Source organism: Thermobia domestica, chromosome 1 (genome assembly GCF_964235325.1).
Source record: "Thermobia domestica chromosome 1, izTheDome1.hap1.1, whole genome shotgun sequence".
NCBI lineage: Eukaryota > Metazoa > Arthropoda > Insecta > Zygentoma > Lepismatidae > Thermobia > Thermobia domestica.
This window is the reverse complement of record NC_137454.1, coordinates 218,688,493-218,702,641: the sequence shown is the minus strand read 5'-3', so window position 1 is coordinate 218,702,641 and position 14,149 is coordinate 218,688,493. Positions and strand designations below refer to the sequence as shown.

Here is a 14,149-nt window from a genome sequence, read left to right as displayed (position 1 = left end):
ATTTGAATGGAATTTATTTAAAATATTTTATTTTTGCAGTAGACAATGTTCCCGAGACGAAACATTTTTTGAAAATGTAAGGAAAATAAATATGTGGAGAGCTATATCCGAAGAATCCTAAAAAAACATAAAAAAGAAAATTGTAAGGTTTATCTACACACGTCACTTTATTGCTACATTGTAACAAAGAACACGTATACCCTAAAGACATTCTGTATCCTTTGTCTTCACTATTATAGAAAAAATGCACTAAGAAATATGATTCGTATTTATATGTCAAATTTAGTTATGTATTATTACATGTAAGAGTAGTTAAATACTATTATTTACATGGAGTATTTGCTAGGTTAGTTTCATACATTAAAAGCTTTAGGTCACATTAAGATTCTTAGAAAAAGGAAACAGGTAATGGGAAATTCTGTGTCTAGTACATCTTCATTAGGAAGATCGATTTTAGCATTTTGAAGTTACCTAAAAGTGTTAATTGAGGCTTTATTTGCAACCACTGCATATTTTCAATTCAAAGATTCACCTTTATACTTAATTGGTTTTAGGTTTCCACTAGGGATTTATTGTTACTGAAAAATAATAGTTTAAGTAAAAGTATTCACATATAATTATCATGGTTTGAATTTAACATAAATCTAACATTCACACACTATAATCATGTTCCTACATATTATGGTATAATCATGAGCTACAGTTTAAAAAGAAGTCTTAAATTTTTATTCCTAAAGAAAATCATGATTGTAAAAATTATAGTAGGGTGAATAATGTTGTAATAGAAAAATAAAGACATTAATTCATTAGAAATTTATTGGTTTATTGGAAACAACAAAATGCTTTGTTAGAAGTGACTTTTTCCAAAGTGTGAAGTAATCATAACATGGTTTCATTTCCGTTAAATCTTTCTCTAAGTTAAAAGCACCAGCGAGTTAAGTTGGAATAAATTGAACCATTTTAACGATATGTATATAACTGTCAAGAATGTTTAATGGTGTATAAAATATGGAAACCAAAGAAGTGATCAGAAACTACAATGTATGGGATTCATGCACATTCTCTACTTGGTAAATAATCGTCTGAGGTTCTACATTGAGGTTCAGGGATTTCCTCAAGTGGTTGTTGGTTACATTATCTCAGTTACTAACCAACTCGCTTTTCTCAATGCGTCTCATCAAGTCTTGTACCCCTTCCAGAGCTCCCTGCAAAGTTGGGGGCCAACTTGTAGGCGGACCCTCGGCCGTAACCTGTGGAAAATAGGCTTTCAAAGTCCTAATTGAATAATGTTTGACAATAGATAATTACCAAGACGCAAGTCTTGAAAAGAAATTGATGAAGTAGTTTAAACTAAAGAAGATTTTTGAATTCATGTATTAATATGAATTGTTATGGACTTCTTGTATAATCATACAAAAATGAATTGTTATATTTAGGGACAGTATACTCTGCACCTACCTTGTATCTCAAGAAATGAAACTTAACAGGTAAGGCAAAACCTTTTAAAGAGAAATAACGTTCATTTATAATATGTGGAATAGACTTTTTTCTTTAAACGAGCTTAACGAGTACACGAAACGTAGACCTAAAGTTTAACATGAGATTTAAAAGCCAATTAACTACATATATTTAAAACGGAAAATTAACCCACATTAGGTACGAGGAGCTCTTAGATATTAACATAAGTTACTCCACTGATTAGTTTGATAGGAGCTCTTAGATATTAACATAAGTGACTCCACTGATTAGTTTGATATACGTAGTCAATTTCACAGCTGTTACAGGCAGCTAATATTGAGAAATGTTAACTGAATAACATAAATAGGATGACTTCAACAAGTGAACATGTCATTTTTTGAGACACAAGGCAGGTTTAAAGGTTTAAATTATAATAGATTTGAAGTTTAAATTTCTTTACAACACAAAATAAAAATGTTGGAAACATTCTTGAATAAAACTAAAAATGTTAGGTCACAGAAACGCAAATAATAATATACAAAGCAACTCAAAAGTGTTTTGTTATTTAATGATAATTTTGTAAAAATGTTAAATAACAAAGCATTATAATGTTAAATATATTTAATATATCATTTCAAATGTTAAAATTTTATTTATTCTTAACACCAATCAACACTGAAGAATGTTAAGAGAATAGCTACTTATTAAGAAAGTGATAAATTATATCAAAAGTTTAGATATTCAATATATTTTATGTGTAATAGGTGAATTACAATTATCAAATACCAGTATCTGCAACTTATTTTGTATCTGTACTAAACCATTTGAATACGTAAAGTTATTTATTGCTGTTGAAGTATGCGTTAGTTACACACTGTTAAAATTGCTTGAAATATTTATACCTGAAAACCTTAAACCATTTCTTGTTATTTGTTAAATATAGTACTTTAGAAAGAAAAATGTATAAACACTGTTCTATAATATTAGGACAATTCATATTTCCACGTTACACTTCGGCATGAGCAACATAACTTAAATAGTATAAGTTTTTTTTAATTATAAGTAGAACAATGAAATTATATTTTTAATTTAACGTCGTAGGCCAAAGGAGATTGATGATTAATAAAGTAGTCATTATGAAAGAATTGTGAAATGAGATTGTGAAGAGAAATAGAGAAACTCTAGAAAATCCAGAGATATAATGTTGTGCACCATAAGCTCACATGGCCTTCATCGAAGTAGGGGCTCTTCGCACCAGAGATGATCTCTCTACCATTACCCACGTTGACTTTTATTATAATGAAAGTATTATTTTATATGTTACGTGAGAAATCTCATCCGAATAGGTTCTAAGTTTTAAAGAATAAAAATTAACATATTATATCAAACTATTTAAGCTAGGGAAATTCATGAAGGGGAACAAAGAGAAGTTAAAAAAGACAAAATAACAGTGATAAAATTTGGAGATTTTTTTATTAAAGAAACAAAAGATTTGAGGGGGAAAACAATAAATATTAAAATATAATCAAACAGAGGTAATTTCGTAAATATGACAAAATACTGTACACAATTGATACAAATGTAAGAGATTGAATTGGTAAATATTAAGATGTAAAGTAAAATGTGATACAGATAAGGTATTTTATAAAGGAAAATATTTAAGATAATGTTTTTATAAAGACGGCAACTTTTCATGAAGTAATAGTTATGTTGAATGCACAAAGTACAGTTAAATTGCTTTTAGTTGCGAAGCTTTTGTCACAAACTTCCTAATTTATAGCCTTCGGTCAGATGTGAGAGATTCCATATTAAGAAAATGTGAATATGAGATGAATTTCAACAACACAATGAGTTCACTTGTACAAAAATACTTATATTTGTGGCCTTGATATTTTACTTGCGTAACTGGAACCCTTGATTATAGTTTCAGTATTAAGTAAACTAACTTCAGCTCAGAATACCGTTAATTATAATACAAGTTTGATTTTGTATTAGCTACATATTTTGTTCCTATGGGTGCATATAGAGTACATTGAATGAATTTAAGTACTATTTACACTATTATTGCTATCAAACCGACAAATACTACTTGCTGTAAAGTTTACTATAGGATACGATTTTGTTTAGATAGAGATGCTGAAATTTTCTGACTCACGAATTTAAATAATAAATAAATAAATAAACTTTAAAATGTTATTTACTTTCCTTGTTTCAGGAGAAATTCATTCTATTTGGAGTTTATCGTTCATTTTGAGAAAAGATGAAATATGAAATATGGACCTAAATTTTAATATACGCAAATCACAAATAATATTACAGGAAATCAGCATGAAAGGCAAAGATATTATTTATTCAGTCACAAAGTCGCTACTTAATCTACTTAAACCGTGGTTGATTCTAACAATTTTATGATTAAAAACGAATGATGACGAATTGTAAACTTTATGGATAAACATGTGTTGCTACTAGTAAATTTATAATTTTTGATGGAAACTACGTGACTTAATTAGCTATATATTCAGAGCATATCGGTATTGAAAATCGAACTCTCTTTATATTGTGATCTAAAGAAAATAATAATAATAATAATAATAATAATAATAATAATAATAATAATAATAATCAAATATTGCAGTATGAAAGTCCTTTAGATACCATGAATGAGGAGAAGATGTCTTTTCTCTTCTTGATAACATACTTCATAAATTATAAGTCTCTATTTCAAAAATAGACTGCAAGTTCTTCTTTACACTGCCCTCAAGTTTTGCGTGTTCAGAAATATTGAAGAATTAGCAAAATTGCCCATGACAGACAAAGAATTATGTGAGCATCAAATGTTAAATTTTGATGATTTTCTTTGTAAGTCATCATCCAAAGGAAAAGAGCCGAATAATTAGTGATTTTGTTTTGTTTCTGATTCATGGATTAATGAATTACATTTGATCGAGTCAAGAAATGGAAACGTAAAGATATACACCTTAATTTCCAAGAGTATCTAAGCTAATATTTGCAAGTGTTTGCTTGTACTTCAAAAATGCAGTTAAGCTTAAGAATTACTTGTGAGATCATCCAAAATTATCAAACAATATACGTTATAGCGGAAATTGCATGTTAAATAACTTGTAAATAAGGTAATAAAACTACTGCTAGCTCCTTACAATTAAATATTTGTTTGAAACTTAGTCCTCCTTTTTCAAAAAGACGGTGTTTGGGACATGGATCTATAGTACAATGTAAGACTGAGTTATTACATTCACAGCTAAATTTAACGTGAAACTCTATCCCATCAGGCGCACAATTACGTTGCATATTTTCCAAAATAATACGTGAATGAAAAAATAATACTAATATTTCTCAAAATACAATATGTTAGAAAATAGTTTGTACATTCTTCCCTTAAATAGTTTGTATATACATTCGAAGGATACGTCAAGGAATACATTTTTAAATAATTGCGCGTCTTAGTACAATATAACGAAATGAGGAAGTAAAATAAACATCTAAACCATATTGTTTGATTTACTGAGTAGTATTGTGAACTTAAGAAAATTACTCAGAGAAATTTTAACACGCATTATTCGTTATATCTCGAAAGAAGTGAAAAAGTGTGGATAGAGATGATAAGAAATTTTAACGTGGATACAAAACATATATTATCTCGCTGGAAGTTGGATCTGTCTCTTTTTTACTATAGTCAAAAGTGTTAACCATTGATTCGTAAAAAAATCATTGTGAAGAATACGAGTTCATAAGTGCTTTGTATGATATTTAAGAAAACTTTTGAATACAAATCTTTGTATTTTAATTTCGTCTATTTTGTTTCTGTCATTGGTTTTCGCAAGCTGTTTATAATTGAAGGATAATTTAAGACAGTGTTTACCTCTTCTGTCACCTGTGATGCCTCTTTAACTTCCATTGTCTGACTAGTTGAGATGATTTCTTGCTTTGATTCTATTTTGCTTAGCTCATTGCCATTTGCATCCAATCCTAAGCTCACTGGAATCTGCAATATAAAGTTGTTAATAATGTAAAATATTGACAAATAAATTATAAACATATCAATAAATTCGAATCAGTATTTTCTATAGATCTATATTTAGTAGCGCTATTTATGTTATTCCAGTAAGTTAGAAACTTTGGGAGAAAAATATTCAGACATGTTATATTTTGGTTGAGTGTCAGACATTTGGTTGTAACTGTACGTATGTGGCAGCGCTTAAACTTATCTGTTAACCAGAGAAAATTACAGAGGCCAGCCTGTAAAAGAATGGTTCTGGTAGAAATCTAATTTTGTTGCAATAGTAATAAAGGTTTTATAATAGTAATTGGAGCCCTGTTTTAAATACAAAATATGACAATAAAATACTTGAATATAAGACGAAAACCAAAGTTTTGATTAAACTCCATTTTCAGCATTAAGGCCAGTGACAACACAGAGGGGAGGAAGAGGATGGATTTCCCCAATGACATCTTGTCTCCCCACCCCCAGACATGCTGTGTTATCAGGTAGGTCTCAAGTAACATGAAACTATTATGTTCAATATACAAAAATATAACTGTCTCCAAAAATTTCTCTGTCTTTCAACCTTCCCCCGTCCCAAGAAAGTAAAGTTGGCGTCGTCACTGATTGAAGGTATACAAGGTGGTAAAGTCTATCGATGAATTATCGTACTCTTGGGCTGTAATTGTGATGATTTCAGAAGATTTTCTCCAGGTGGAATTTCAATATAGGGAAGTTAAAATTATTACAAAAATACCAATAATTCACATTGAGCATGATCAGAAACATAGCTCAGGGAATAATTTTGCACCCTTGAGGAAATTCCCACTCGGGCCACCCCTGAAATCATCACTGGTCATATAAGGTTCAAAAATTAGAGATGTTTTGAATGCCATTTAACCTAGCTATATCTCCAACCACCTTCATAATTCGTGAAGAAATGAATTTTTGAGAGAAGCTAGGGAATCTTACCAATTCGTTGCGTCTGGTGAACATGTCAATATATTTAATTTTAAACTTAACGCATTTGATTTTGATTTCTTGGTAAACGAAATGGAGGAGGAATTGATCGCCTCCAAATAATGAGTGGTAAGCTCTCTCCCAGTGCTGATAGAAATTTATCTGTTGGACGTAGAGTTTGATGACATTTCAAGAGACAAGACTTATAACAGCAAAAATAAATAAATAAAATAAAATAAAAAAATAAAATAAAATAAAAAAATAAAAAAAACAGTTCATAGTATCTATATTTAGAAACAAATGAATAAGCAGAAATGCATTTTCCACTGTATTATTTATCTACAATATATTTGTAGTTATAGAAGAACGCGGCGAAGAAGAATATTCGTGCCTAAATAGCTATTGCTTTAGACTTTGATTAGGGATACCTTGTTCGATCTCCGCTTTAATTCGAATAACATGTGAAAATTAAATGTCCATATTTTATATAGGTTCAGTGCCAGAAAGCATCTTTCAAGTTCAAAGAAATAAAAATATTTGAAATTAATCAATTAAATATGAGTAGACTTCATCTTTTTATTCTAAATTGCAGGATGTTTTGTTCTAAATAATCCAAAAATTATAACTATTTTTTTAAAAAAAGTTTCCACTATTAATAAATTTCGCTACGTCACCTTAAGTATTGATCACATAAACTTGCCATCATCATTAAAAGTAATATATTAGTATGGTTTGTTAAAAAAAAAAACTATTACAGTATATCTATTACGTTGAAATTATTCATGTAGCAAAATTTTTTATACATTTATTTTTAGTAGATTAAAATAGTGAACTGATATTCTGGGAACTTTGCAATGATATTTCCTATCTTTAATAATGAGAAATTAGAATAAGTAAACATTTATTACCTGTCCAGATTCCAGTGCCGTTTGTTGTGAGGATATCTGCTGAGACAATGAGCTACTCTCTGAGGTAATTGCTTGCGACGACTCAATCCTGGAGCTTTCAGACTGAAAGCTGGACGACTGAATGATCTGAGTACTTTGAACCTCTTGCACTACCTGAAAAGTGTAATAGCATTTATAAAAGCTAATAGTTTTTGGAATCTTAATTTCTCAATGGTTTGAATGTAGTAGCGGACTAGCAAAAAACTATGTAAAATTTTAAATTCCGAAAATAGATCCAGTATTTAGTACCAAAAAGCAGAAAGATAGTTTTCCCGTTTGAATATCAAATTAGTAGTATTCATTGCTGTCATTCTGAGTGACAAATATATTTTAAAAGTAGGTCTAATTCTTCTATTTATTGTACAGTATTTTCTAAAAGACAGCAACTTCTGAAGGAACTTTAGGATCATTAATGGAATTTTGCCTACAACTGATCTACGTAAATAACTAGAGAGAAAGGAGGGAAATAATTTATATGAAATATTCAATTAAAGGAAAATCTTGGGACTCTGAACGGCAACAAATTTGTTCCTTCAATTTTCACTAAGTAATAGTATATTAATTTTATACACTTTACCAATATCAAAGATACTGAAAGATTAGTAAGTAATTTCTCTCCAACAGCCACAGTTATAGATTTAAAACAAAATCTGATCCAAGAATGTTATATTTCATAACATTTGTTTTTTATTACTTAAGAACATCAAATTTCAATTGCAGGTGACTTATCAAATATTACTTTCTCCTTTATTCCTTTCATACTTGATTATTATATTAAGGCATTCCATTATATAGGGCACTCAGTACACAAAGGAACCAAGTCCACTTTTTGGTCATTTTGGACATATTATGTGTAACATCTCTACCTGATACTCTTTTCAGTGTTTAAAACATTCATGCTCATACAGGGCCGTAACTTGTGGCATGGCAGGAGAGGGAACTGCCCCCCAGGGAACCTCCCCACCATTCGAGGGGGCCCACTTTAGGACAAATGTTTTTACTTCATATACGATGCGAACATGAAATTATAAATGAAGCATCAAACAGGTTCACTACATTACGTAAACAAAACAGCACACAAAAGGTAAATATAACAAAAAATGAGTCCTGGGCCCATTTCAGTAAAAAGAATGTCTACCATTAGGGGCCCTAGAAATAATAGTATTCCTTTGGTTTGAGATTTGTCAATATTATCCTCTTAATTAATTTGTTATGTATGGAAAGGGCCCAGGGGCGTGCGGGAGGGCCTACAAAGAGTAAGAGAAAGATGGAAAGAACGGTCCTCTTTTCGAATTGTGCGGGAAGGCCCACAAAAAGTAGGAGAAAGATGGAAAGAAGGGGCATATTTTCGAATTTTGCGGGAGGGCCCAAAAGAACTTTTTCTAGGGGGCCCAAATATTAATGTTTATCCTCCGAGAAAAAATCTGTTATGACACTGTGTCCATATATTGTAAATAACTCTTATAATGTAAAAAGCAGTGTTCACTTTTTCATGTACAGGGTTTTCATAAAGTCTGGACGGATTTAATTTGCTTATAATTTTCATAAAAATGCTCATAATGAAATCAAATAAAGTGCAAACGGTAGCGGAAGGATTACATTTTTAGTTGGCAACACTGTTAGATAAGCAGCAACTCTGAACACGTTGAGAGAGGGAGAGGGAGGGCAAGGGTCAGTTTCTTACCAAATTCCATCCATTGTTGTTTTCATTGTTGTTTCAATGTTGACTGTTAAAAGTAAGTTGTAAGCTGTATTGGTGTGTGTGTCTTTTAAAGAAATAAATAAATTAAAAACTCCTCTGAGAAGACTATTTTTTTTACCGTATCAAAGATGGCGTCGGTGAAAGAGAAAGCGCAATGTGTTCTGTGGTACGCAGAGCTAAAATCACCAATTCTGGTGTGTCGAAAGTTTACCAAAAAGTTCAAAAAGCTGGCACCGACTGAGAGTGCAATCCGAAAGTGGCATGCTAGTTCTTGGAGACAGGAAGCGTCCTGGACCGTCCTCGAAGTGGGAGGTCGCCAACATCGCCTGTAACAGTGAGCAGGGTAAGGGAAAGCATCATCAACAGCCCGCAGAAGTCGACGTAAATGGCGCCCAGTTGGAGGTGTGGCGGTGAATGAACTGAGCTGGTGCAGATTACAGGTAAAAATTTAATCCTTCCGCTACCGTTTGCACTTTATTTGATTTCAATATGAGCATTTTTATGTAAATTATAAGCGAATTAAATCCGTCCAGACTTTATGAAAACCCTGTATTTAAACGGAGCGTAAAACTTTATGTCTCGTTTTTTCACAGCTTTGGTAATTCGACTTGAATCCATCGTGCTCTGAACGCCCCATATCAAAGAAGATAAGCTGACAGAGTTGTGATAAAGATAACACACGTGAGTTAAATTATACATTAATTTCTGCATTCTAAGAACGTTTGAAACATTATTATTTTATTATTAACTGTATTATTTAAAAGTTCAAGTGTCCCGGATTCTCCTGCGTCAAAAGATAGGATCCAGGAATGCATGTATATGCTTTATGTGATGAAGATAAAGCTCAATTTACGATACGAAAGTAGATTTTATATTTATTTAGTTAATACCTTTTTTAATGTTAACAAAATAAAAGCCGCTACTCGGCCTCTAAAACAGCCATAGCTAAGGAAACAAGCTCATCGTCCCTTCACTCCCATTGTATGTGATCGGAGAAATTACACAAATGGAGATAATTGAGAGCCACTTTTGAGTCACTAAAAGTAGTTAAATGTAAGAACAATGTAATTAAAATACAGTACTAGTTATTACTACGCTTTTAGCTCGCAAAATTATTAAATGAAAAAGAAACAAAATCTTTTAATTTTACGTCGTGTAGGCTAAAGAAGAAAGTGATAATGAGAATGCGTGAAAATGATGGAATCAAGAAAGTGAGAGTAAACGGGAGAATCCCGAGAAAAGTGACACATATGGTGTTTGTCCACCATAATGCCCACGTGGTGCGACTCTGGATCGAGGTGAACGATCTACCATCGAGCCACTATGACCTCGAAAAATGACTAAAATCAATTCATTGGCGTTATAGCCCAGAAAGGCTATGGTCATCCAGATGGCGCAAGTTAAATTGGTTTATGTGTGGTCAGTTCATCAGTTACTAACACCATTATTTCAGGTTTCCTGAACGCGGGTTTGTTAAGCTTATCAATTGTCCGAGAATGGTAATCGAAAATTCTGTATCCTACCAGGTCCTTCTAGTCGAATCACACATGATCTTGGTTGGCGTGATCTCTTATTTTATTCTCAACAGAAGTACATTTAAAAAAAATGATATAGTAGCATGATAAATTAGTGAGTTTCATGAATTCAAGCACAGTAAACTTTGTCTAGGATGCTAGAACTGCCAGCATTGAAGCCTATGTAGTGATCATATCACAGACGGTAATGGGGAATGTTGTAAATAACAAGAACTACATATATTTCTAATTGCATGTGATTCAAGCCACTGTTGTCTTTCGTAGGCCATGTTAGTATTAGGTTCCGTTCTTCATAACCTTGGTGATGTATAAGGACACAAAACAAAACTCAAACTCTATTACTGTCTATAACATATTTTATAATACCATCGTTCGTAAGAACAATAATGTAATTTTGAAAGTTATCTTATATTTAACCAAATAGCAGTGATAAGAAATTGTTGCTCTTTGGTATTCACGACTTAAAGTATACTGATAAAAGAAATACTTACTTTACTGGATGTAGTCTCCATGCTCACTGTTTCTGAACGTGAAACGGAGCTCTCCAGAGAATTGTTTGAAGTAGCCATATTGTCTTCAGGAAATGACGTCAATTGCCTGAAACGAGAGAACAACAATATTAAGGATCCGTCCACAAAAGGTAAATTTGCGTCATCGTATACCATTTAACATAAAATATATTTCTGCCTCCGTTCTATCGATGAAAAGTGGGCCATATCTGTCTTATTACATGAATTAACTACACATTAAATTAGAAAGTAGACTTAAGTCAAAGAAATAATACAAGGGAAGGCTTTCCCCATAATAGAAACATATGTAAGGTTTATTATGTTTAGTATATCCAAATTATGATTTTAATCAGCTTACAAGCTACTTTAAGTACATTTTTAATAAGATATAATCATCTTAACGATATTTAAGGATTTATTATATCTTGTGATAATCTTACCACTGAATTTTAAGTACAATGATAGTAGTTAAATCATTTCTTTTCTGAAAACAAATTATGTTTTAGGATTGAAAAAAATCAATAACGAATTTTCTGAAGTAATGTACAGTATATGGCTGCGGAAGATATAAGATTTGCTGTCATATGTCTTTTCTCAATGTCTGATGAAGAGGACGTTAGGTCCTTGAAACTGTAACAAAAACGTATAGTTATTAAATAATTTATTTTGTTCTGGTCAGAATTGTTTTAAATGTTATTGTGATTATCCAGAACCATGGAGTTTATTATATATATTATATATATAGGAAAGGTGGAGAGGTACACTCATGTCCAAAATGATTCATCTTGTAAGAATAGAATTTGATAATGACTTTGCAGGATACTTTTAATACTGATACTATGTGTATAATCGGGAAATGTATATTTGTGGTGATATTTCATAGGAAAGGAATTATAAATACGAAAATTAGAATGAGTAAAACAAAATGTTGCTAAATGGACAAGAAAGTTTTATTTTCGTTTTATTGTTCTTATTTACTGCTCTTTTGACATAAAATTTGCCACGTACATGTCTTTGCCGATTATACACATACTAACATTATAAGAAATACCGGGCGAATTCGTTATTAAATTATATTCCTACAACAACATATTTATAGACATGCGACAATAATTTTGGACATAGGTATACATATATAGATTTTAGGTACATATATAGAAAAGTGGAGAGATTTTAGACTGGTGTTAAATGAGATGATCTTTAGGAATGTAAACAAAGGAACAATACGCATGATTATTCATTAAAAAACACATAAAAGAAAAAAGCCAACACAAAATAGAACTTCATTTATATCTGAACGCACTGGCCAGGAGACCAGGAGACGACGATGTATGGATACAGGAGGGTCATACTGTGAATAATCAAGCTAAGAAACCTTCTATGTTAACTATGTTTTTTTTTCTACAGCTCCAATCTTGCTTTCAACTTGTTTAAATTGCCTCATGATATATATTGACTTTTTGCTTTTATGTGTTTTTTAATGAATAATCATGCGTATTGTTCCTTTGTTTACATTCCTAAAGATCGTCTTATTTAACGCCAGTCTAAAATCTTGCATTTTATCAGCCAGCTGTCGATTCATTGACCTAGGAATTCAATGACCGATGAACAAAACTACAAGAAAGAGGATACATAAAGACAGAGTAGATGAAGTCAACTTATGACGAGGATATAAAGAGAAACGCGCCTTTTAAATCCGAATTCTATAACTTATCCAAGTTTCTATGAGTAACGTATTAATTTGCGTATTCTTTGATCGACAACGAGAACGATATCGTTATTAAGAAACATTTATGAGTCGTGTCATTCCACGATATAAGTTTATTTGGATTTTGTAGCTCCCGTGCCGAGCCATCTGGCCGGGGATACGGACAAAATCTCGCGGCTGAAACATTGCCGCCCAAAATCTCGCCGGCCAAAACCTCGCGGGACAAAATTTCGCCGGGCCAAAATCTCGCGTGGCCAAAACCTCGCCGCCCAAAACCTCGCGGGACAAAATCTCGCCGGGCCAAAACCTCGCCGCCCAAAACCTCGCGGGACAAAATCTCACCGGGCCAAAACCTCGCCACCCAAAATCTCGCTTGGCCAAAACCTCGACGCGAATGAAACTTTTCTTTAAAATTTACCCAATGTGTTTCTTAATATGCAATTCCACATTACAAATAATAATAATAATAATAATAATAATAATAATAATAATAATAATAATAATAATAATAATAATAATAATAATAATAATAATAATAATAATAATAATAATAATAATAATAATAATAATAATAATAATAATAATAATAATAATAATAATAATAATAATAATAATAATAATAATAATAATAATAATATACAAAACATCGTGTGCGTGGGCTTTCTCGGGTTATTCCCGTTTCCTCCCACTTTCTTTATTCGATCATTTCCTTCATCCTGGTCATCTACGTCTCCTTTAACCTATAGGACATAATCAAGGGACGTCATAAAAACTGATATATTATTTCATACTTTTATAAATATTATTAGATTTTTGTTAAAATTTTAAGTTTTGGATGTTCCAAAGTTCAAGAAACTAACCTCGTTAGTTGTCATTACTTTCCTTATGCAGACTTTCTTTCCCTATAACCAGTTTAAAAACATCCTGTCGCCCTACCTTCACATTGAAATCCTCTAATACAGAAATAGAATTTTCATATGGTATCGCGGGACTTGGTCAAATACCCGTGATACTTCTTCTGAAACAGCGTCTTTTATACCGTCATCCTTATCATCTGTTGGAACATTTACATTTTGGTCAGGCGAGATTTTGGGTATGGCGATATTTTGGGGCGCGAGGTTTTGGCCCGGCGAGATTTTGGCCCGCGAGGTTTTGGGTGGCGAGATTTTGGAGAGGCGAGGTTTTGGCCCCGCGAGATTTTGGCCCACGACGTTTTGGGCGGCGAGGTTTTGGCCAGGCGGGGTTTTGGTCCGCGAGGTTGTCGCCGCGAGGTTCTGGCCGCACATAACCTGGATTCCATGATCCTGAAGGAGGACGACAAAACACAGAA

General features: G+C 32.1%; 1 protein-coding gene across 7 annotated transcripts in view; it reads right to left on the bottom strand.

The window, feature by feature from the left end:
- Positions 1–14,149, bottom strand: part of LOC145693937 (uncharacterized) — a 299,148-nt gene that overhangs the window by 169,836 nt on the left and 115,163 nt on the right. For 6 of the 7 annotated variants that reach the window (XM_081770111.1, XM_081770138.1, XM_081770130.1 and 3 more), the window contains 4 exons: positions 11,094–11,199; positions 7,327–7,479; positions 5,339–5,461; positions 1,152–1,250 (listed from right to left, as the gene is read on the bottom strand). In XM_081770111.1, the coding sequence (XP_081626237.1) occupies positions 1,152–1,250; positions 5,339–5,461; positions 7,327–7,479; positions 11,094–11,199 (481 nt within the window). The remainder of the gene's footprint in view (positions 1–1,151; positions 1,251–5,338; positions 5,462–7,326; positions 7,480–11,093; positions 11,200–14,149) is intronic. The other variant, XM_081770119.1, reaches the window with a different exon arrangement.